This window comes from Malania oleifera, chromosome 3 (genome assembly GCF_029873635.1).
Source record: "Malania oleifera isolate guangnan ecotype guangnan chromosome 3, ASM2987363v1, whole genome shotgun sequence".
NCBI lineage: Eukaryota > Viridiplantae > Streptophyta > Magnoliopsida > Santalales > Ximeniaceae > Malania > Malania oleifera.
This window is the reverse complement of record NC_080419.1, coordinates 36457253-36481192: the sequence shown is the minus strand read 5'-3', so window position 1 is coordinate 36481192 and position 23940 is coordinate 36457253. Positions and strand designations below refer to the sequence as shown.

General features: G+C 35.1%; 1 protein-coding gene across 1 annotated transcript in view; it reads left to right on the top strand.

Moving 5' to 3' along the window:
- Positions 1–21332, top strand: part of LOC131152194 (splicing factor U2af large subunit A) — a 56442-nt gene extending 35110 nt beyond the window's left edge. The window contains exons 6-11 of the mRNA XM_058103916.1: positions 9603–9644; positions 9853–9942; positions 19411–19518; positions 19606–19698; positions 19850–19929; positions 20013–21332. Coding sequence (XP_057959899.1) covers positions 9603–9644; positions 9853–9942; positions 19411–19518; positions 19606–19698; positions 19850–19929; positions 20013–20799 — 1200 coding nt within the window. The 3' untranslated portion in view covers positions 20800–21332. The remainder of the gene's footprint in view (positions 1–9602; positions 9645–9852; positions 9943–19410; positions 19519–19605; positions 19699–19849; positions 19930–20012) is intronic.
- The last annotated feature ends 2608 nt before the right edge of the window (positions 21333–23940 follow it).

Sequence of the window (23940 nt, the reverse complement as noted above, 5' to 3'; positions counted from 1 at the left end):
GAAGTTTGTCAGTTTTCTAAACATCATTGTGTATCCTTTTCCACCGAACCCTATAAACCAACTACACCATTTATTGTGATTCATAGTGATATCTGGGGCCAATGTAGAACATATTCTGGCAAAAAATGGTTAGTGACCTTTATTGATGATCACACATGATTAAGTTGGGTTTATTTGATAAAGGAAAAATTTGAAGTGGAAACAATTTTCAAAAAGTTTTACACCATGTTACAAACACAATTTCAAAAAAATATTCTAATATTGCAGGGTGATAATGGTCAAGAATATTTCAAAAACATTTTTGGCCAATTTTTTCTTTGAAAAAGGAATTGTTCATCAAATATCTTGTGTTGACACTCCATAACAAAATGGTTTGGCTGAAACGAACACTAATTGGAAGTAGCTCAGGCATTGCTTGTTACCAATCAGGTACCTAAATATCTTTGGGGTGAAGCTGTTCTTATTGCTACATATCTTATAAATAGAACGCCTAAAAAGGTTTTAAGCTTTGAAACACCTTTTGATGTTTTTCATAAGTTTTATCCAACAAATCGACCGTCTTCTTCTTTACCACTAAAGATACTTGGTTGTACCGCTTTTGTTCATATTCATAGTCATAATCAAGGAGAACTTGAACATCGAGCCCCAAAATGCGTGTTTGTTGGTTATGCTCCCACTCAAAAGGGGTATAAATGTTTTGAACCCATTTTCAAAAAAATATTTGTTACCATGGATGTTACATTCTTTGAGTTACATTCCTATTTTACACCTTATCTTCAGGGGGGGGAACCAAAACAAAGATTCGACTGTGTTTTATGATTTTTCCCAAACCGAGGACTCGCAAAATGATCCTTCTCCAACTTTGATTATTCAACCTGAAAACCCAATCTTTACTATACCAGGAGAAAGTGAGTCGAGTTTTTTAGATACTGAAAAGACAAGTCTTCCTATAGTGCCATCTCATGGTGTTCATGATCCTATAATGACTAACAAAGGAGAAACAAAAAAAAACACCATAGCGTTGGTACCATTTGACATTGTCTACTCGCGACGGAGGACAACTCGAAAGAAAGGGTCTTCCAATCCTTTGCATTGTCTAGAATCTGTAAACCCTCCAGGTAATGTTCTCACCGAGCCTTTACCTCATGTTTCGTCCATTTCATCTTCGAGTTATGAGTCCTCTAGTTCTGAACCCGAGTTTGGTTCCAATCTTGAGTTCGATGATTCCGAACTTCCCATTATTGTCTGAAAGGGTGTGAGGTCTTGCATCCAACATTCATTGTCAAATTATGTGTCATATGAAAATCTCTCACTTGTTTTTCGTGCTTTTACCTCACAATTGTCTTGTATATAGATTCCTAATAATGTGCAGGATGCTCTGAAAGTTCCTGAGTGGAAGGAGGCTGTCTTTGAGGAGATGAAAGCTCTTGAAAAAAAATGGCACGTCTCCTTAGTTGATCTACCGAGAGGAAAGACAACTGTAGGGTGCAAATGGGTGTTTATAGTAAAGTATAAATCTGATGGTTCTCTAGAATGGCATAAAGCTCAATTGGTCGCCAAGGGATTCACTCAGACCTATGACATTGATTACTTGGAGACATTTTCCTAGTCGCAAAGCTAAACTTTGTAAGAGTTATTTTGTCATTTGCAGCTAATCGTGATTGACCTCTGCAACAGTTGGACGTAAAAAATGCATTTCTTAATGGAGACCTGGAGGAAGAAGTGTACATGGATGCACCTCCAGGATTTGGTGAAAAGTTTGGCACAAAGGTGTGTAAACTGAAGAAGTCCTTATATGGGTTAAAACAGTCACCAAGAGCCTGGTTTGAGAAATTCACTCAGTTTGTTAAAAATATGGGGTATACTTAAGGGCAAGGTGATCATACGATGTTTATAAGACATTCACAGGATGGGAAGATAGCAGTACTAATTGTGTATGTAGACAATATAATTCTCACTGGAGATGATGTACTTGAGATGAACCGATTGAAGACTTCCCTCTCATCAACATTTGACATCAAGGACTTAGGATCTCTGAGGTATTTCCTTGGAATGGAGGTTGCTCGGTCGAAGAAAGGGATTGTTGTCTCCCAACGAAAGTATGTCCTTGACCTCCTTAAGGAGACTGGGATGAGTAGTTGTAGGCCAATAGAAACTCCAATAGATCCCAATCAGAAACTTCGAGATGACAAGGAAGGTGATCTAGTGAATACAACTCACCATCAAAAGTTGGTGGTAAAGTTAATTTACTTATCACATACACGACCCGATATTGCTTTTGCTGTGAGTTTGGTAAGCCAGTTTATGCATTCACCCTATGAGAAACATCTTGAAGCAGTTTATCGGATTCTCAGATACTTGAAAAGCGCACTAGGCAAGGGTTTACTCTTCCAGAAGACCACACAGTAGAACATAGAGGCATACACTGATGCAAATTGGGCATGATTAGTTATTGACAGGAGATCCATGTTAGGATACTGTACTTATGTCTAGGGAAATATGGTCACATGGTGAAGCAAGAAATGGAATGTGGTTGCAAGGAGCAGTGCCAAGGCAAAATATAGGGCTATGGCTAACGGAGTTTGTGAGATGCGATGGCTAAAGAGAATTCTTGAGAGTTGTGGATACCAGTGAACATGCCAATGAAGTTGTATTGTGACAACAAAGCTGCCATAAGTACTGCTCAAAATCCAGTACAACATGACCGCACGAAGCATGTAGAGATTGATAGACACTTCATAATAGAGAAGATTGATAGTGGAGCTGTTTGCATGCCTTTTGTTCCACTTGCTCAACAAATAGCCGATATCTTCACCAAAGGACTTTTCAGACCTAGTTTTGAGCTCTTTGTAAGCAAGTTGGGCATGATAGATATCTACACTCCAACTTTAGGGGCGGTGTCGGATTTCTAGGGAATAAATTAGGAAATTCTATTTTTTAAAATATGAAATTACTATTTCAATTTCTAGTAGTTTCAGTTTCTTGTTTTCTTGCCTAGAGATTTGCTGATTTGATTTGCTGATTTTATGGCCTTCCTAATTTGGTGACCTTCCTCTACTATTTATTGTGTAATTGTCTCTTGAAATTCAATAAGAATGGTTATTCATCTACTAAAAAATCCTTCATATATCAAACATATTTATAAGACACTGTGCATTAAACATATTCAGTTAATACAAATGAAATTCATAAATCATTTAAATATTATTATACAAATAATGGTGATTTAGACATGAATGATTGAATAAAATGTTGTTATAAGTTCATTTTTTTTCATATAGTTTCGAAAGCACTTGTAATAATCTTCTAGTTTGATAAAAATAAAAATAAATTAAGAGAGAAATTTTACTTGACTCCTAAATCTCTCATTTGAAATTTGAGGAAATTTCATTCTATAGTTAAAATTTTGGCAAGCTTTGCTAAAATTTTGAGATTTCGATAAATTTAGGATGGTTTGTTAGATTTCAACGGAAATTATGCAAAACGGAAATTGATTGCCATTTCAATTTCGAGGGTGATGAAAACTGAAAATTTTGACGGAAATTTCAACAATTTCATGGAAATTTAAGACCATGCGGCCCCACCTTGTGCTCCAATAAGAAATTAAACTTCGCCAGCTTGTCAACGTGCCTACTTGGGTGATAACTTTGGCCGTGTAAAGAAGTGACTAGCAACCGATTTATTTGTTTTCACCACAAATTTCAACCGCCACACTTGAAGACAATGTATCACATTAATATCTCCTTATCTTGAGTTGTGTATCTCTGTTCAACTTCACTAAGCTTACGACTCTTGTATGCAATAGGATGCCTATCCTATAGTAAGACTCCACCAAGGGCATAGTTTGATGCATCTGTCTATACCTTGAAGGGTTTCATCTCCGGACGGGCGCGTATTGGATCTCTCATCATGACATCCTTCAAGTTGTCCAAGGCTCGTTGACATTTTTTCTATCAAGCTTCTTATGTAACCCTTCTTTAGTGGTTCTGTTAACTAGGTAGTTTTCCTTGAGTTCCCCTCCACAAACTTTTGGCAATAGTTAGCAAGTCCAATAAAGGAATGCAACTCCTTCACTGTCGTTGGGATCTTCTATTCTTGAATAGTTTCGACCTTCTCCATATCTATTTGGGTGACCTTGCTTGATCACATGACTAAGGAATTTGATGCTTTGGTGAGCGAAGGAGCACTTCTCTCTTTTCGTATAAAGACTTTTCTCCTTTAGCTTGTCGAACACCTTCTATATATGCTCTTTATGTTCCTCTAGAGTGGGATTGTAAACAACCATATAATCCAAGTATACCATGACATCGAGGTACTCATGAAATACGTGGTTCATCAAGATGTAGAATGTCGCTGACACATTCGTCAACTCAAAAGGCATCACGAAGAATTCATACACCCAGTATTGTGTAACACAAGTAGTATTTGACTCGGCAACATTGCTATCCTCATACCTCCCCGCAAGTCAAGTTTGGTGAAGTACTTGACATAACTTAGCTGATCAAACAAATCGCCAATCAACTGAATGAGGTACTTGTTGCACACATTCACCTTGTTAAGTGTGCGGTGGTCCACACACATTTGCATGCTTCCATTATATTTCCTTTGAAACAACACTATGCTCTGAATGGTGCTTTGGAAGGATGTATATAATCCGTTTTCAATAACTTATCAAGATGTTTCCTTAACTATGCCAACTTTGGAAGTGTTATCTGATATGACCCTTTAGCAAGCGGTTTCACCCCTAGTAACAACTCAATCTCATGCTCCACACCTCGTCATGGAGGCAAATTGTGAGGTAGTTTGTCTTGTATCACAACTTTATACTCATCCAAAACAGCTTGGATGGCAGTAGCCACCCGTTCTTGGCCTACGTCTTTATCTAGCACCAGTGTGGCAAGATATGTTTGTTCACCCCTCTTCAATTCCTTCTTGAGCTGCATAGCAAATAGGAACTTCTTGTTGTCTCCTTTCTTTGCAATGGCTTGCATCATGCAAGGGTGGTCTCCCACTAGACAAAAGGAACTAGAACACTACATCAATATCGCCTTAGTCTTCCCTAAGAATTCGAGTCCAAGTATCACTTGGAAGTCATCCATCGGCACTCCCATACGCTCTAGGTTCTGGCATCTTTCTTCCGTACTCTATCCCCAATTTGCCATAGCTCAAACTATCAAGTTCATCTTGGCATTTAGATCCCCCAACTAAATCTGTAAAGCTTCTATAGTAGCATGGGAGTTCTTTGACATCTCTATAATAGAACTTTGTTGATGCTTTTGTGATCCTTCTAATGAATCAACATGGTCAGCAAGTTTAGCCATCTCCATGGCCACATTGTTGGCTGTTTTAGCCTGCGCCTCTAGCACCTTAGCTCTCTTGTTATTGATTGGCATGGTCTCTTACCAATGCTTCACACAATCCCACTACGAAGGCAGCCGAATTCACCTAACAATTAACTAGGCTCAGACATCAACTGTCACGGTCTGAACACTTCATATGTTATTGGTTGATGTGGTCTCTTACTAATGTTTCGTAATTTTTTTTCCTAACAAAAATGTTAATTATTATTACTGTGGAAATCATTCATGGGAATGGGGCCAACATCAGTGACACAATTTTATTTTATTGTAAGACCACTTATAACTTTAGGGTGAGTACATGTAGCGAAAGCTTCATGTGCTATAACTTGACTTTCAATTGAGAGGGTTTCTAGCAATTCCAAGCTTCTTCTCATTTTGAGTGACATGTTGGATTGTTTTATCAAAACTAATAGCCTGTGTTTCGTCCTTCTCCTCCTTTGTGATATCAACATCTTTCATGGGCTTTATAGCTACCTTCTTCCTCTTGTCACCGTTTTAGACATAGAAAGATTAGTTATTGGCATGCTCATCATGGACAGCGCTTCAGTCTCCTTGCCGAGGACGACCAAGTAGAATTTGACATGTTTCCATTGGTACTACATCACTCCAAATGGATTTTTATTAGAGATTCCAATCGAAAAATTGATCAGGCATCTTGTTGTCATGAATACTTCCTTCTCTTTATTAGACCAAAGAATGTGATATGGCTGCAGGTGTTACACCACTTCAAGTCTCAATTTTTCTTCCACTACTTTTGCTAGGATATTTTTGCAGCTGTCATTGTCAATTACTAAGTAACAAATTTTTCTTCCTGTTGTGCATGTTGTTCTGAAACGAGTCTTTTGTAGCTAATCATCCTTCATCGGTTTCAGCACAAGATTCCTCTTTTTCTCACCATCTTTCACAAAATGGATAAGCATTCTTGATACCATCATGGATTATGCCTTTTTTTTATTGCCAAGGCTGCCCAAGAAGACTATTACTTGCATCCATGGGAGCCACATCACAATAAACGAATTCTTTAAAGGAACCAACTGATAAATTAACACAAGGCATCTTGAAGAGATGGTTACCTCATTTCCCTTGTTGAACTACAGAATCCGGTATGGCTGTGGATGTCTTCAAGTTTTCAATCCCAACTTGTCTACCATCTCTTTAGAATCAGATTCTTACTACTACTGTCATTTAACAAGTTGCAAAACTTTCCACCAGCTGTACATCTAGTTCAGAAGATATTCTTATTTTGCCAATTGTTGCTGCTGGTTGGAGGGGAAAGTACTAACCTTCACATGACTAAAGACTCACCAAGGTTGCCACTCTCAATTCCTTATTCTGCCACATCATTTTCAGCTTTTAGTTGCTGCTCTTGGTCCTCCAGAATTGCAAAAAAATTTCCTCAAAATTAGCCTCTTGATCTTCAGCTAGGTTAACTCTGCCTTTAGCCCTCTTTGGACGCTTATTGGTCTTGTGCCCAAGCTCAAAGCATCAGTAGCATTTCACCACTGTTTTCCCCTGGTTTACTTGGGCTACTTTCCCACTATTGTTGTTGGTTGGTTGGTTAGCATGTGTAGATGCTGCTATCTGACCACTTCTGGTGCTGCCTTCCACCTTACTAAGTTGTGCACCACTGCTGTGTTCTGTACCAACCTTCTTAGACATGTTGCAGGTAAGTTGTGACTCAACTTTTGGTGCAAGCTGATAGGCATCACTCACCTTGTAAGGATGCTGCAAGCTTACTTGGTCTTGTATGGTCATTTTTAGACCATTCACATAGCGACAACCCTTTGAGTGTCTGTTTGAGCAAGATTGCATCTCAATGAAAGCCTATGAAACTCCTGGGTGTACTCTTTGACTGACTTCTCATGCTGCTGCAAGTTTTGAACCCTTTGGTACAAGGTTAAACCCAGGGTAGGAAATGGGCCTTCAGCTTCTCTTATATCTTGTCTGATCTTTTGATTTTCCTTTTCCTCCTGTTCTCACTGTCATTTTGATTATGTTTCCACCAAGTACAAGCAGGTCCCCTGAATTTTGCACCCACAAGCTTCACTTTCCTCTCTTTTGGCTCATTTTTCCATTCAAAATAACTCTCAATGCTATCAACCCAGTCCAAGTATTCTTCGGCTTCAACATTACCATCAAATTCTGGAATATTTACTTGTACTCCATACTCTTTGGAATTTTGTCGAGCACGTACAATGCAATCTTCCCATCTTGGAGGCCTTTCATTTTGTCATGCAGGCCTATCACTTTCAGAACTCCTATCAGCATTACAGCTGTCAATTTCAGCCTCAAATTGCTAATTTGTTTCAATTCTTGCTCCTAACAAAATCATATTCATTATCACCATCATTTTGACGACCTAGATTGCCCATAGATTGAGTAACAAGCTGATTAAGTAGTCAAACTTGTTCCTGTAGCTGTCCAAACATCTTGACAGTCATTTATCTACCTCTATGGCCCCTATTTCGTCTTCCACCTCTTGCAGCCATGAAACCACAAGTTTGAACTTGCTCCAATACCAATTTGATGCAACTAGGTGTAAAAATGGACAAGAAATTCAAAAATAAAGACTGAGTTTTCAGGATGGTATTTTAGCAACCTTTCTTGATTCAAAAACTACTAAATCTGTAAATTAATAAAGAGATGATTGCTTTGAATTTCAGTTCAGCAAATTAGACAATTTTTAGTCCAACAACAACTTAAATACTCAAAGCAGTACCTGTTTTGGCACTGTTTCAGAATGATAACAGTGGCTTTCTGCTAGCCTTTTGCACCTTTAGCTGCAATGGAGGGATTGGTAGGCACTGTGAGGTCAAATTCTCAAAACCCTAGCTTCCAAATCTTCACAAATATAGCTGGTCTGGTGCTAAGTTCTGGAGAAAAGTCTTTTCAAAGATAAAATGCCAAAAAAGCCTCCTTGAGAAGTGGCTGAAGACTCCTATTTATACTAATCCTAAAGCTTTCAAGAGAAGCCAACTCCTATTTTGCACATTACCTCCCTTCTTAAAACCACTTGTCTTCTAAAGACCCACACAAAATGACTACAATCACAAAAATACCCTTGAATATTACAAAATGACCCCCAAAGCTAATTTGACCAAAATCCCAAAATTCTGAAATTATAAAAATACCCCTTGCACCCATAAATAACAACAATTGACATAAATAGAAAATTAAATTAAGATTGCAAAAAGATGAAGGCTCAAAGGAGATACTTGATGTACACCTATTGTGATTGGAAATTCCTTAGCCTCTCCACTTGTAATCTTAGTGCTAGTCATTACTCCATTGTACATATCCTTAATGACATCAACATACCTACTACTACGCTCCCTTCTCCCCCCCCCCCCCCCCCCCCCACCCTAAAATCCACCCTTGAACTTCCCTAGGTACTCTATGTTACACTTTCTCTAAGTCAATAAAAATCATATGCAAGTCTCTTCTTTTTGCTAAGCTTTTCCATTAATCTTCTTAAATGATATATAACTTCTGTAGTAGATCTCCCACGCAAAAAACCAAGTCGATTTTCTAAGACCTCGTTTCAAACCTTAATCTTTGTTCAATTACCCTTTCCTACAGTTTCATGGTATGACTCATAAGTTTAATTCCATAATAATTGTTACAATATTGAGTATCACCTTTATTTTTGTATATAGTTATTGAAATGTTTTTCCTCCATTCATGTGGCATTTTTTTTTAGTTTTTGTGATTGTGTTAAATAAATTAATTAACCATATAGTTCCTTTGTCACCTAGGCATTTCCAAATTTCAATTGGGATGTTATCTGGTCCTATTGCTTTTCCGTTTTTCATTTTTTTTTAATGCAAACTAACTTCATTAACTCTAATTTTGTGAATAAATCTTGTATTTTTAGCCTTTTCCTCATTTTTCAATTCTAAATTTAAGCTTTCTATGTCGTTTTTATTAAAGAGCTTACTAACTTCACCATTTTTTTTTTAAATTTAAATTTTTATTTCTATTTTCTTTTTACTTAACCAAGACAATATCATCCTCATTTTTTTATATATTTTACATTACCTAAGTCCTTGTGTGAGTGTGTGTGTGTGTGTGTGTTTTTTTTTTTTCTCTAGCTCTAGCAAGTTGAAACGTGTCCTTTCCCCCATATTTAGAATTTCAACATGGCATTCCCTATGATTGTCATTTCCTAAATGCTCTTTTCTCGTTCTTTCAAATCTGTGCTGCTTTTCTCTTATATTATTTGTATGGTTGAACTTTATGCAGATCTTCATCGGTGGAATTTCGGAGGTTCTTTCATCTGAAATGGTAATATGATCTTAAAAACTTGTTGAGACCTTTTAATCATTTTTTTTCCCCTTTTGGTGGGAAGATTATAAACCCATTTCTTTTAGAATCAGCCTCTAGGTTTATTTGATATTCTTTATATTTTTCAAGGTTACTATAGTCCAGATGTCCTCCCCCTGCTTTTCATTAGTCACTTTTTTATTAATTTAATTCATCTCTTGCTTTCCAGCTCGTGGAGATCATTAGTACCTTTGGATCTTTAAAGGCATACCGCTTTCAAGTTAATGAATACATGAATGGACCATGTGCTTTCCTGGAGGTATTATAGAAACTTTTTGCTTTAGCTTCTCATAATTTATGTAATAAGAGGTAGTAGTAGCATGGTTAGTTATCAAAATTCTTTATATTTGAATTGGCTTTTTACTGTGTTGTTATTTTGGTTCTTTACCAATATTTTAATACTAATTTATTTATTTTTTATGTTGGGATTTGTGAGCATAGTTGTTAAATTAGGATTTAAATTGTGATAAAAAACTTAATTTTTGAATCAAGAATTTAAATGAAGTACAATTTTGAGAGCAATTCTAAGAATCAGCTGTAAGTTGCATGTATAAGTAAAGCAAAAAAAAAAAAAAAAAAAAAACATTAGAAGAATGAAAAATGTTGATGAACATTGAATGATCACGTGCTGTAATGTACATATATGCATGTGTATGTGTACATGAAAAGTGTGCTATAAATAACTCTTCTTTAAAAGATTAAAAATTTTCATATGCAAACACACTTAGCTTTCAAATGAACTATTCTCAAGTTGAATAAAAAAAATTGAGAAGGTTCTAAAGTCATCTGTTTTAAAAAATAATGTTTTTTCTTTTGGTTTTAAGTAGTTGAATTTGGTTGAGTACCTATTAGAACTGTTAGTTTTGGGTCTGAACTGGCTGCATATTGAATTGCTGATAATAATATTCGAATTGAGAATCATATGAAACACGGTCGGTTCTTGCTTAATTCAATTTGTCTACTAAATTAGAATTAATAGATCTGCAAATTGATTTGAACAATATCATTTTGATGACTATGTTTGTGTGAAGTAAAGTTTCTATGAGAAATTCGAATTGCTCTAGCAATGCATACCTCTGGTTTGTAATCTATATGGTGGTGGAAATTCAATTTTAAATATTTTTTTTTTTTTTGCTGATGGAGGGCATAACTGTAAACTAGCTGGATACTTTGTGAACCATACTATTACTAGCCCCACAACTCTTTGCAGTTAAAGTGGTCACATAGCCATTTAGCCCCAATGAGTCATTGCACCCTGTGAGGTTTGAAGTTCGAACCACAGACCTGCACTTCTCGAGGTGCTTATCTTGTTGTTGTATTTTTTTTTTTTCAAAAATAAATTTTAAATAAAATAAATTGGTATTGTTTGTTTAATCTTCCCTTAAATGATTTTTGTGAGTTATCAAAGTTCTTGATATATTTGAGCTAGGTGGTTATGAATTGTAACTGCAATTTACTTTTTGTATTGGATTTGGATAATATAAAATTGTATTGAAATTTGTCTGAATCCACCCAAATCCAAATCCAAGGTCCCAAATCCATGTTCCCAAATGCAACATGAGTTCAGTCTTTAAATTGTTTTTGTTCCCCCTTTTCCTTTTGCAACATTCTCTGTTCTTTGTGTTTTTATTTTTATTTTTTGGTTTTTTTTTTTTCCTCATATCCTTCTCCCCAAGGTGGTTTTTTAGACAGGCTAAGAGTTGGGGAGTTCAACCTGGTCAAGATTTGGTTTTTCTCTCACTGTTAAGGAGAAACTTGATGGTGGATAGTCTAATGTACCAAGTTGATGTTTTTAGGCTGTGAGTGTGTGTAGTTCAAGGATGCCTATTGAGAAGTATTATTGGCAATAAGCGTCGAAGTGGTAACTTTGGTTTGAGATGCTGAGTTTGTTAATCTTGTGTATGATGGCCCCTGATGGGCTAAACAGTTTGTAGGAGACCTTTGGAAACCTTTAATAGCTGATGCAAATTTAGGCAGGAGGTTGAGATTATATTTTCTGGATAGAACTGCGGGTACAAGTGCCTGCATAGGGACCGTCGGGGAATGGCTGTTGGGTGAGTATGACTTTACCTGTTCAGATGCACTCCATATGCATATTTTTCAGTCCTCATTAAAGCAGGAGGGCATCAAGGTACTTTTATAATACCTCAGACAGATTTGGTAAAATAGAAGAGCATCAATATACTTGGATATGTTTTTAAATGGTAATTGCACACCCTTTCAATCACCATACTCCTCAACAGTGGTGGTAGGCTAGGAATTGGTGAATGGTGATTTCTGTTGATGGTAATAGCATGCCTAACTGGATTCGTCAGCCCTCCTTATCACTAGTATATGCTTATTTCATAGTTAATTGCAACATCCTACATTCTGGGCCTGGTATAATTATGGTGATGGGTAATGCCAGTTAGTTTGGTATTGCTAGATTACTGCTTCACCTAAAAGCTTAAGATATTAGGTTGTGGGCCAACAATTTATATCAAGCCTTAACACTCCCCTGCACATGCAGCCTGATTTTATTTGGAGAGATAAACACATGATAAACAACACCCGTTACCGTTACAGGGAACAAGATAATCTTTAAAAGGCGAACAATAAACGTGGGCAACAAGACTAGAACCTAGGACGTCCTATCAACCATGGCTTTGATCTCATGTTAGATTACCACTTTACCTAAAAGCTTAAGTCAACAATGTATATTAAGCCTTAACAGGTACTTAGTGTGAGGGGTGGGCTTATTTGGTATGCTATTTTGGATCATAGTACGTTTTGGAACATTTAATTTGGGTTGCTTGGGTACTTATTTTGGATTGTGATCACAGATAAAAGTGTTCTAAACTAACAATGAAGTAAGTGTTTTTTTTTTTTCCTTATAATTTATTTATGAATTTTCTATTGCACAAACAACATCATAGCCTAAATCATAATTCAATTGAATTAAATATATTATTTTTGTACTTACATTACATTAATGTGTAATTCTTTTTACTGCTGGCATTGACTATAAAGTAAAAAAATGGTTGAAATTTTAATTTAAATAAATCAATCAATCAATATATCACATATTTTCAAAAATCATAATTAGAATCTTATGAATCGTATTGAGGAAGGCATAAATTGGTTTGAATCACATAGGAGAATCATAGGAGGCTGTGAATCAAGGGTGAATCATATGATTCACCATGTGAAAGTCCCAGATCCAGATGGATCCTACTCTAAAACCAAACTGAAAGCCTTCTAAACTCATTTCTTTTGCATGATGGCTTTCTATTCGCTGTTTTACGTGAGTTCTGTCCTTCAAGAGAGAAAAAAGAAGTCTGTTGGCCTTCTTATTCTGCACCTCTCTTTTCTGCCATTTGAGAAGATTAGAAGAAAACCAATATTGGAGAAAGAAAACCAGTCTTGAGAAGAAAGTCAAAGTAAACTAGTTGGGTGAGCTTTTGGTTGGCACATTGCCTTCTCCACTCTCTTGATTTATAGATCTGTTTTTATTAGTTTTTTATGACAGAATATATGAAATGTAATTTCAGTAATAGTAGGAGGAATATTGGAGATAAATTTAAACTTGAAGATGAAGAAATAAATAACACTTGTAGATTTTAATACCTTGGATCTATTATGCAAATTGAAGGAGAAATTGAAGAGGATGTAATGTGTAGAGTTAAAGCAGGTTGGGTAAAATGGAAAAGTGCTTCAAGTGTGTTTTGTGATCATAGAATACCATTAAAATTAAAATGGAAGTTTTATAGGCGGCTATAAGACTAGCTATGCTATATGGATCAGAATGTTGGGTGACTAAGAAACAACATATCCAAAAAGTAAAAATTGTCGAGATGAGAATGCTTAAATGGATGAGTGGTATAACATTGAAAGATAAATTTAGAAATGGACATATTCTTGCTAAGTTAGGGGTAACTCCTGTAGAAGATAAGATAAGGGAGGGATGACTCGAATGGTTTGGGCATTTGCAAGTTGCAATGTAGGGCACATAGTGCACCAGTGAGGAAGAGTGAGTTAATTACCGTGAGGGGCAATAGAAAGGATAGGAGTAGACCTAAAATAACTTGGAATGAGATAGTAACAATTTAATAGCCTTGATTTGTCGAAAGAAATTGTCCATGATTGTATAAATTGGAGCAAAAGGATTCATGTAGCTGACCCCACCCAGTGGGACTTAAGGTTTGGTTTTGTTGTTATTGTTTTTTTATTAGTTTTTAATATCTTAATAAGTTTTGCTCTATATATGTGTTTTTCATTTTCTATTTTTCTTGTTTTAGTTGTTGGAGAAAGCCCATGCATTAAAAATGTTTTTTTTTTTTAATATCATAAAGTTTGAATTCTTATTGCTTTTTGTTGATCCATTCCCAAGTCATGAAGTTCAATTTTTTATTAAAAGTTTTTTATTTCCTATCATTTTTTCTTAAAAAAAACTTACACATGAATTTTTTTTTATTGTTAAACATGTTAAACTTACACCATAAACATGAAGTTCAATTCGTTTAGATTTTTCCTGGGTTCTTATTTTTTTAGTGTATCTTGAACTCTTAGTTTTGAGCTTTAGTTTTGAGTCACATAACATGTGTTTTAGTTTCATAGAAACGAGCCGAACTTGATACTTGAAAGAATTGGAATGGTCAGATCATGGTCTATCATTTGTATAAGGCTAGTTTTTTTCTTTTATGTGAATGTATGATTGAGTTAAATAGATTATGGTTGGATTGGATCTACAAAACTTACTTCAAAGGCAAGCGCCATTCCAATTAGCAACATGGTGGATCCATATTTGTTGAAATTTCAGTGTATTTTACTATTTATTCATTGTACACGTATGCATGTCATTTGGAACTGATGATTCAAATTTTGTATCAAATCTAATCATTTGATTTGATTCTTGATTCTCGATTTATTAAATTGGGGTTTCAATTCATGATTCAAATTTTGATTTGACAATTATGTAAAAAATAACTCCAGTGATTTGAGTTAAAGCAAACCTCTGACAATATTTGGTTTATTTTCCAAAAAATGCAAATTTCAAAAATTTGTCAACCATAAGTGATCCTTGTTTTTTCATTTCCACTCCATCTTTTTTTGTTTTCACATGGTAAACAAATAATAGACAAAACAAGAAAAAAGGGGAAAATTTTGTTTCTCATTGTTGGTCTCTCCCTTTCTCTCGTTATTGATGAACAACTCGGTTCCTCTCTCTGCAACATCATCTAGAACAGAACTCCCAGTGGCAACAATGGTTCCAAAAGCTTCACAACCTGGTGTTGCATTGCCGTGCCTAAGCATTGCTTGTTAAAGCTAATAGTTCATTGAGTTGTCCTATTGACCAAGGTTGATTTTAAAATTGCAGTGAAGTGTCTAGCCAGTAGTTGGGTTTACTGTGGAGGGTGTAGTGGCCCAAGGGAAGTCTTATTTTGTTTTTTTGCATATGACAGATTGACTCTATCATTATGTTAGTCCTGTTTAGAGTTAACTTGCCCTTGTCCTTGTGTAGTTCAGTGGCTTTTCTGAGGTGCTAAGCAGTGTTTTGAAGAGGTACAAGCTAGATGAAGACAAGAAGTCACTGCTGTTTGTAGGTGTAAGGAGGTCATATGGAGAAATATCATTTTTCTCTTGATCTCTATTTGGTTAGGGCAGCCTTGCTCCTATGCGTTATTTTTGGAATGGAGCAAATTAACCTTGACTATGTAAAGCATGTATTGGTAAAAAAAATTATGCCACTACCCCGAAATTGGTAGTGTAGATGTCTTAAAGAGAGTAAACAAGTACTTATTGTGGATAAAAGTTGGCAAATTTCATATTTTTCTTCAGGACATAGTGCTTGATTAATTCATGGTAAATAAAGTAAATGACTGGATTATTTATTGCAACTTTGAAGTCATGTTGGTCATTATACTAAAAAAAAATCTTTTGATAGTAATTCTCCCTCCATTGGAGTTCTTCAGAAAAAGACTATATACTCTATAATTTGAGTATTGCCCCCCTTAACTGCACCCCTAGTTCAAAACATTACTGGAAATTTTGCTTAGTCTTAATCAGTGCTAAGCCTTTTCATTTGCAATTTGAATTGCTCTTCCAATTCTCTACATTCTTTCCATGGCTCATCTGTTTTCCAATGACCTTGGAGAGGTGACTGATTGTTGTTATAACTTGCTCGTTGGACCTGTTTTGGGTTGCAACATCTTTTTTATGGTTCATCTTGATTTGAGCTTCCTGTGCTAGTAGTTTGTGTCAGAAACTAGTGACCATGCCAATGCGTCCTTGTTAGAAAAGTGTCCAACCCTTGCTCCATCTTTGTTAAGTTGATGTCCTCTTGTTATTAAGGATATATACTTTATCATATCCTTATTTGCAAAATTTGCATTGCTTTAATTCTTTAGTCATGGAATCATCTAAGAGAGAGGGTTATCCATGCCAGTGACACTTGGAAATGTGTTGCAAGCATGGTTGTTAAAATTGCAATCTTAGATCGTAGGATCCTTCCTACTTTGCCAGAAGATCCAATCCTATATAGAAATGCAAACTGGTAGGATCATAGTAGGACGAGTAGTAAAGATGGGATTTGTAGGATCATAGTAAGATTGTAGGACTGTAAGACCCTACAACAAATTTTTATTTTTAACTCTTTCCTATATAGCTTGAACCGTTGACTTAGTGTTTGTTCTTTACAATTTGTACAAGAAGCAGATAACTTGGGTAGTGATTATTTAATATTGACACAATTATGGACTCATAAATTCATTTTACATTCATTAAGTGGTATGAATACTGATGTTAAAATTGAGGATGAAGATAAAAATTAGTACTCAAATGCATTTGATGATAATAATGATGGTGGTGATAATTTCAAAATTTCAATGATGAGTGTGATGAAGTCATTTAATGATGCTAGTAATATCAATGAAGCAAATTACAACGACATTAATATTGAGGAGCTAGGTTAATAACTTGATAGTTTGCCTTTTGTTAATTCTTTTCCTAAAAATTTATTATTTATTATTATTTTTTTATTTTTTTATTTTAGATGTTTTGTCTAGTGGTTTGTGTCAAATTATGTTCTTTTTTTATAAGTATTTGTTCCTCTTTTAATATAAGTTGGTTTGATTGAGTTAGGAATACAAATATTTGAACACTGATCTCTTTGAGGGCTCTTCCATATGTGCTGCTCTTGATATTCTTAGTTTTGAACTCTTCTTTTCATGCATAGTTGGCCCCAAGGATGGGTAATGGAGGAGCATCGTATTAGGTAGCTAATAGTTAGCATAAAACTTGTCAGATATTGTTCATTGGGAGGTCCCCTATGAGTGACATATTGCACTTATGCCACTCGGGTGTTTGGAAAATGGGCAAGGGTGGGCTAGGTTGTCGCCTTGAAGCGAAGTGCCATTCGGTGCTACCTGGTGTCAATCATGTAAGGGTTCCTACATCATTCTATACAAGGTTGGGTAAAGAAGTTAGTTCAGAGACAAGGGTTATATTAGCAACTTGAAATATAGGAACATTTATTGGCAAAAGCTTGGAGATAGCTGACACAACAATTAGAATAAAAATTAACATAACCTGCATTCAAGAAGAAACTAAGTGGGTACAGAAGAAACCTAGAGAAGTTTAAAAATTAGGATTTGAACTTTGATGTATTTGAAAAGGAAAAACATAAGAATGGGGTAGGAATCATTAGAGACAAAGGCCTAAAGAGAATGTTGGTGATATTAAGAGAGTAAGAGATAGAATCATAAAAATAAAGATGGTCTAAGGACAAGAGAGAATAAATGTCATTAGTGGTTATGCTTCTCAAATAGGCTTAGTAGAAACCTTAAAAGTCAATTTTGGGAATATATGGCTGACATTACACAAAGATATTGAGGACTAAGGAAATATTGATTAGAGTTGATTTGAATGGACGCAATGGAAAGGATAATAAATGTCATGAGAGGATACATGGAGGAGGTGGATATGGAGATAAAAATGAGTCTTGGTGATATGATTTCACCATGTTATATAATCTTATTACAATGAATGCATGCCTTAAGAAGAGAGAAGAACACTTAAAGAACCTTCAAAACAAAAGTCAAATAGTGTCTGCTTAAAGAGGAGGGTAGATACTTTATCATGTGGGGATTGTAAAGTTATCCTGGGTGAAAAATTAACTATACAACATAGAGTTTTAGTATTAGATACATTTATTAAAAAATGGAAAAGAAAGGGTAAGATAAATCAATGCCAAATAACTAGGTGGTGGGACCTAAAAGGAGAAAATACAACATAATATGAAGGTAAAATGATCAAAGATGGTGATTGGATAGTAGGGGATAGCATAAGCAAATACTCTTTTGAGTAGGATAGCTAGCTCTATTGAAAAGATAGCAAAAAAAATTTTAGGTGAATCCAAGACTCTTGGCTAGCAAAGAAAGTTGGTGGTGTGGTGGGATCAAGATGTCCAAGAAGTTGTGAAGACGTAAAGAATTCAGTTTAAAACATGCCAAAAAATATTGGAACATGGAAAACTTTGAGAAGCATAAAGAGGCAAGAAAAGATGCAAAAAAAGCCATTAGTGAAGCTAAACATAAAGCATATAATAATTTATATACTAAACTAGACATAAAATAAGGGAAAAGTGGCACAATTGAACTTGCGAGAGCTAGAGAAAGAAAGTAAGGACTTGGGTAATATAATATGTATAAAAAATGAGGAGGATAGCGTCTTGGTTAAAGAAGACATAAAAGAAAGATGCTGAAGTTACTTTAATAAGTCATTTAATGAAAATCAGGTGGAAGGATTGAACTTAGAATTGAAAAATGAGGAAAAGACTAAAAAATTGAGATTTTTTTACAAAATTAGAGTTAATGGAGTTAAGTTTGCATAAAAAAAAAAATGAAAAATGGAAATCCTATTTGACCGGATGGTATCCCAATTGAAGTTTGGAAATGCCAAGGTGATAACGGAATTGCTAAACACAATTATAAGATCTAATAAAATGCTAGATGAAAGGAGGAGAAGAACTTATATAACTGTATACAAAAACAAAGAATAATAGCTATCATGGAATTGAACTTATGAGTCATATAGTGAAACTTTTGAGATAGGTAACAAAGAACATGGTTAGAAGGTATAGTTTGTTTTATGCTTAAAACTGGCTACAGAAGCTACATATCTTTTATGAAGATGGAAGTGGTATATTTTTAAAAGATAAATTAAGGAATGAATATATTCACGATGCATAGCACTTGTGAATAGAAAGGGAAGGGCAGCTGAGATGGTTTGGGCACTTGTGATGTAGGCCAAATAGTGCACTACTGAGGAGTGGGAAGCTAGTTATTGTTAGTGGCAGTATAAATGACGCGTAAACCTAAAATAACTTGGAATGAGGTAGTAAGGATAACAGTCCTCAAATTATTGGAGGAAATTGCCCAAGGTCATGCAAATTGGAGGAAAAGGATTGTAGCCAGCTCCATCTAATAAGACTTAAAGCTTGGTTCTGTTATTGAAATTTATGAAAAATAACATGTAAATGCAGTCCTTGATCTGATCCTGCTAACCCCCAGTGGGCATATGTACCTAATTTAACAATCTTAATTGCAAGTTGAATTATGACACCACCTTCATTGTATTTTTTCTTCTCATTATTTTGTTTGAATATCTCTTTTTTTCCTTATATTTTATATGTCAATCCCTTTCTTTTACCTTGAAATTCAGTTAATAATAATTTTTTATACTCCTTCAGTATGTGGACCAGTCCGTTACTCCCAAGGCATGTGCTGGGTTGAATGGCATGAAGCTGGGAGGGCAGGTCCTTACTGTAGTTCAAGCTTTTCCAAATGCATCATCAGTGGTACTTATATCCCAACATATGCTCTTCCAATGTGTATTTGTTTTAAATTTATCTGAAGTAGAGTGACTAAGAAAAAAAAAATGTTAGGAAAATGATGGAAACCAACTATTCTATGGGATCCCTGAGCATGCAAAACCCCTTCTGGAGAAGCCCACCGAAGTCCTGAAGCTTAAAAATGTGGTATGGTGTTTTTGGCCCACAGATGTGAATTAAGTTGATAATAATCGTCTCTCTTAAATTTCATTTAGTATGCAGTTTATCTAGAGTATGGTTTATTCAGTTAGTTTTTTACCTTTTCTTCTCTTCTTTTCTCCTTATGCATGCAATGCAGTTCAATTCAGAGGGCCTCTCATTGCTGTCTGAAGCTGAAGTGGAAGAAATATTGGAAGATATACGGTTAGAGTGTGCCAGGTTGAAGACAAAAACTGTATTGATCACACCTTCAATTTTTCAATAGATCTTGAAATAGCATCTAAATCTACCAAAATCTGCAGGTTTGGCACTGTTAAATCAGTTAATGTTGTCAAGTGCAACAGCAACCATGCCAACACTGCAGACGCATATGAAGTTTCTGATCATTTGGAATCTGCTGCTGGCCATCAAGATGTGCGTGAAGACAAGAATGAACTAATGGAGACCTTGGAAGGAGGCATCGATCATGGTTCTAAGGCAAGTAGCAGAGTGGAGTCCGAACCTCCAAACAATGCTGAAGAACTTGTTGGAGTTGATAGAGTTGCTGAAGGTGACTGCATCAGAAATGATGAGCCTGCAAATATTTCAAGTGATCTGAATGATGAGTCGTCTGAACTAGGTCGAATTGATAGTAAGATGGCTGCTGAAGATGATTCAATCCACCAGAACAATTCTGATGCTACTCTTGGGGAACCTTCGAACAAGCTAGACACTACAGAAGATCAAATGGAATGCCACACTGCCAAGGTTCATGTTTTCATTAAAACACAAGAACTTAGCATGGAAAGCATAGAGTGTGCTGGAGAAGAGTTGAATTTGGAGGAAGCCAATGGAATGCAGCCGGAAGCTTGTTCTAAACTGGATGATATTTTGACAGTAGAATCAGATGCTGCTGAGAAAGATGACAATAGAGAACAGGTTTGTAATCTCGCAGACATTTTTGAACCAGGGTGTGTTCTTGTGGAGTATAAAAGAGTGGAAGCCTCTTGCATGGCAGCACATTGTTTGCATGGACGCTTTTTTGATGATCGAATTGTGACTGTGGGGTATGTTGCTCTTGATCTTTACTGTGCGAGGTTCCCAAAATGAACAGTACAATTGGGTGAGATAGCTGGTTACAAGATGCTGTTGTCAACCCCCCATGTGCTGAATCACATATCTTTCAAGAATTTCAACTGGGTTTTCAATAGTTTTAAAATTATATATCCATTGTGAATCACATTGAATTTTTCTCTTATTTTTAACCTTTCCCTTACTGAAGTCGTAGCAATATCATCATTTAGACCAGCTTATTAGTGCCAGAGCCCTTGAATCTTCAAGTGATGAGTTGCAGCATTTGAATAAGAGTTGTCATTTAAAGAGTGGGTGTAAAGTGTGGCTGCAGTGATAAATGGAAGTATGATGCCCTTGTAGACTTGGATGAGTGTAGTTTAGGTTCATTCCTGTGATACCATGTATTAAATCTTGTAGAAAAAAACTTGGGCCTAATTTAATTTGTAGCTGAAGGAACTTTATGACTTCTCTTAATCCAAGGGAGGCATTATGTGCATGCAGAGCAAGAACGATTATGTTAATAATTTGGAAAGAAAAAAAAAAGGGAAAATTTGTTAGGTGATTGTCAATCTATTCACAAAACTTACCTGCTCGACTCAACATGAGACTGGTTTTATCCACGAGACTTCACTGGCTTTGCAGAGCCACTGGTTAGAAATGAGCCATCCAGTTGGGAGGAAGGTGAGCTTGTTGCCCAATTGTTTTTGGTTGGATGCTGTTGGTGCGCGTCCATGATGTTCTTATACTTGAGAAATAAAAAGACAACATTCTCAAGTGTTCAAGAATGCTTGTCTTTTGAAAATAAACTAGATTTGAAAACAAGCATTCTTACATATAAGAAAGTTTGTCTTATTCTGCGAAGGAAAAAATAATAATATATATATTTTTAATTTTTATTGGCAGAAATTAAAGATGTATTTTACAATTGAAAATTCATGTCAGATCCTGTTTTCTATCCCTCTCATTTTGTCTAAAAACAGCTAATGGTCAACATTGAGTATTATTCATTCAAATGGGATTTATTTTTTTAATAAAAGAATGAACTAAGGGGAAGTCTATATAACTTGAGCTTGCTTATTTCCACTCGGGTTACATTTAATTATGGAATATCTATTTGTTAGAATAAAATGCTTAGGGTATAAGAATTAATAGTTTACATGTCTGTTGCATTCACAACGAATTAAATTTTTTAATGAATTGATAGTAAAGAATAGATAAGAAATAACATAATTCAATTCTCATAAGGAGAATTTATGTTTCTTTCTTATTTCACGTTACAAGAACAATTTTTCTATGTTTAATTTCTTAAACTATTACATTTTCATACAATTTTGTACACTCAGTAAATTTCATCATATTTTTATGAATAAGAATTCTGTGAAATATGCATTTTTCTTCCATCTTACTTAATGCCCAATATGCTATACTACTTAACAAGTTTTATTTTATCATAAGATTTATGCATTTGACTGTTATTTAAGATAGCAAACATGAAACAAAGCAAATTATCTATTCAAATTAGTTTCGATTTTTTTTTTCCTGCTTATCTTTTTTTGATAGATAATAACAATTTTTTGGCAAATTAAAGAAATTATTTCTCTTTAAATTGATGATTTTTCTTTTTCTTCGTCTTCCTTTTTTCTTTAAAATCTGTTTGTATTAAATAATCAGTATTTATTTTTTCAATTTTTAAAAAAATTCTCTTTGAAAATGATGTGCTTTATGTTTGTTTGCTTGTATTTTTGAATTTGTGTAGCACCATGCAGTCACTTAAAAACAATTATATATATATATATATATATCTCAAGGAGATAAAGTGTAAAATCTCTTTACCATATATTTGGAAGAAATCTTGAATTTGGATAAGATATAATAAAAAATTATATTAAATTTGGTTCAAATCCACTCAACCTAAATCTATGTTTTCAAATACAACATTAGAGTTGGGTATTTCCTACAACTTTCATAGTAACTAGTTGTTGGCAAAACTAATATATTTAAAAATATATATATTTTAAGATAGTTATGAGTGAAATATTTATGGATAATTATAGGTTATTTTTGAAACGTTCATGGGCAATTGTGCGAATTTTTTAGAATATTTTTGGGTAGTTATGGGCATTAACTTCATTAACATGATTTTGATGATAACAAACTATATCAAGGACTAATGGCTTTTATTTTTAAGTTGTTCTATAAGATTAAGCCATTAAAGTTGAAGATTTAAGAGAAGAAGTTGAAGATTTGAGAGAAAAATTTAAAGTATTAATTTTATTTATTTGTATTGTTATTCTCACATTTGTAATTTATTTGATATTGTAAAATGATGAGAAAATATAAGACATAACACATATGGACTTAAATTGGAAAAATGAGAACATAAGTAGATCCAACCTTGATCTTTGTGCCAAGGGTGGTCGACTGGTCCTAAGGGGTGATTAACTGACCTTAGGTAGAGGCCAAAGGCGGTCAATTGGCCCCTAAAGGTGGTCGACTAGTCTAGAAATTCTTGCCTCCAACTATTTGTTTTCCCTTTGCAATGGTTAGTTAGCGGTCGATTGGGCCTAATAAGTGGCCAGTCGACTTGGCCAACAAAAGAAAGGCTTAAATGGGCAAAAAAGGGCTAGTTTTCGACAAGATGCTGATGCTATTGAATTCCTTACCTATGTCTCGCACGTATGAAAACTTGGTTAAGACTCTAACATCGGGTAAAGAAACCCTGAATTTGGAAGAGATAACAAGCGCATTGCTGGGTTTTCATCAAAGAAAGAAGGTCAGTGATGAAATTTCACATGGTGAAAAGCTTGTGGTGAAGGGTAACCATGAATGTGGGTGAGAAAAATTCAGGAATGGATCGAATTGTAATAAATCTCGATCATAGTCCAAGAAGAAGAAGGATATTCGGTGTTTTACATGCGAGAAAAAAGGGCACATAAAATCAGTGTCCGGAATGGAAGCGAATTCTGAAAAGCAAGAGGGCACTTTGTTGGCTTTTTGAGTCTGATTTCAGTTTTGATGCTGACAAACGCGTGTTACTTATGTGTGTAATCTAGTGACTGAACATGTTATAATTCAACACACACATAAGAGGAAGTGGAATGCAAGAGGAACTTCAAGTTTATCATCATTCTAACGTGTTCCATGGAGTCCAAGAGCAAAAAAGGAAGAAGAAGATAT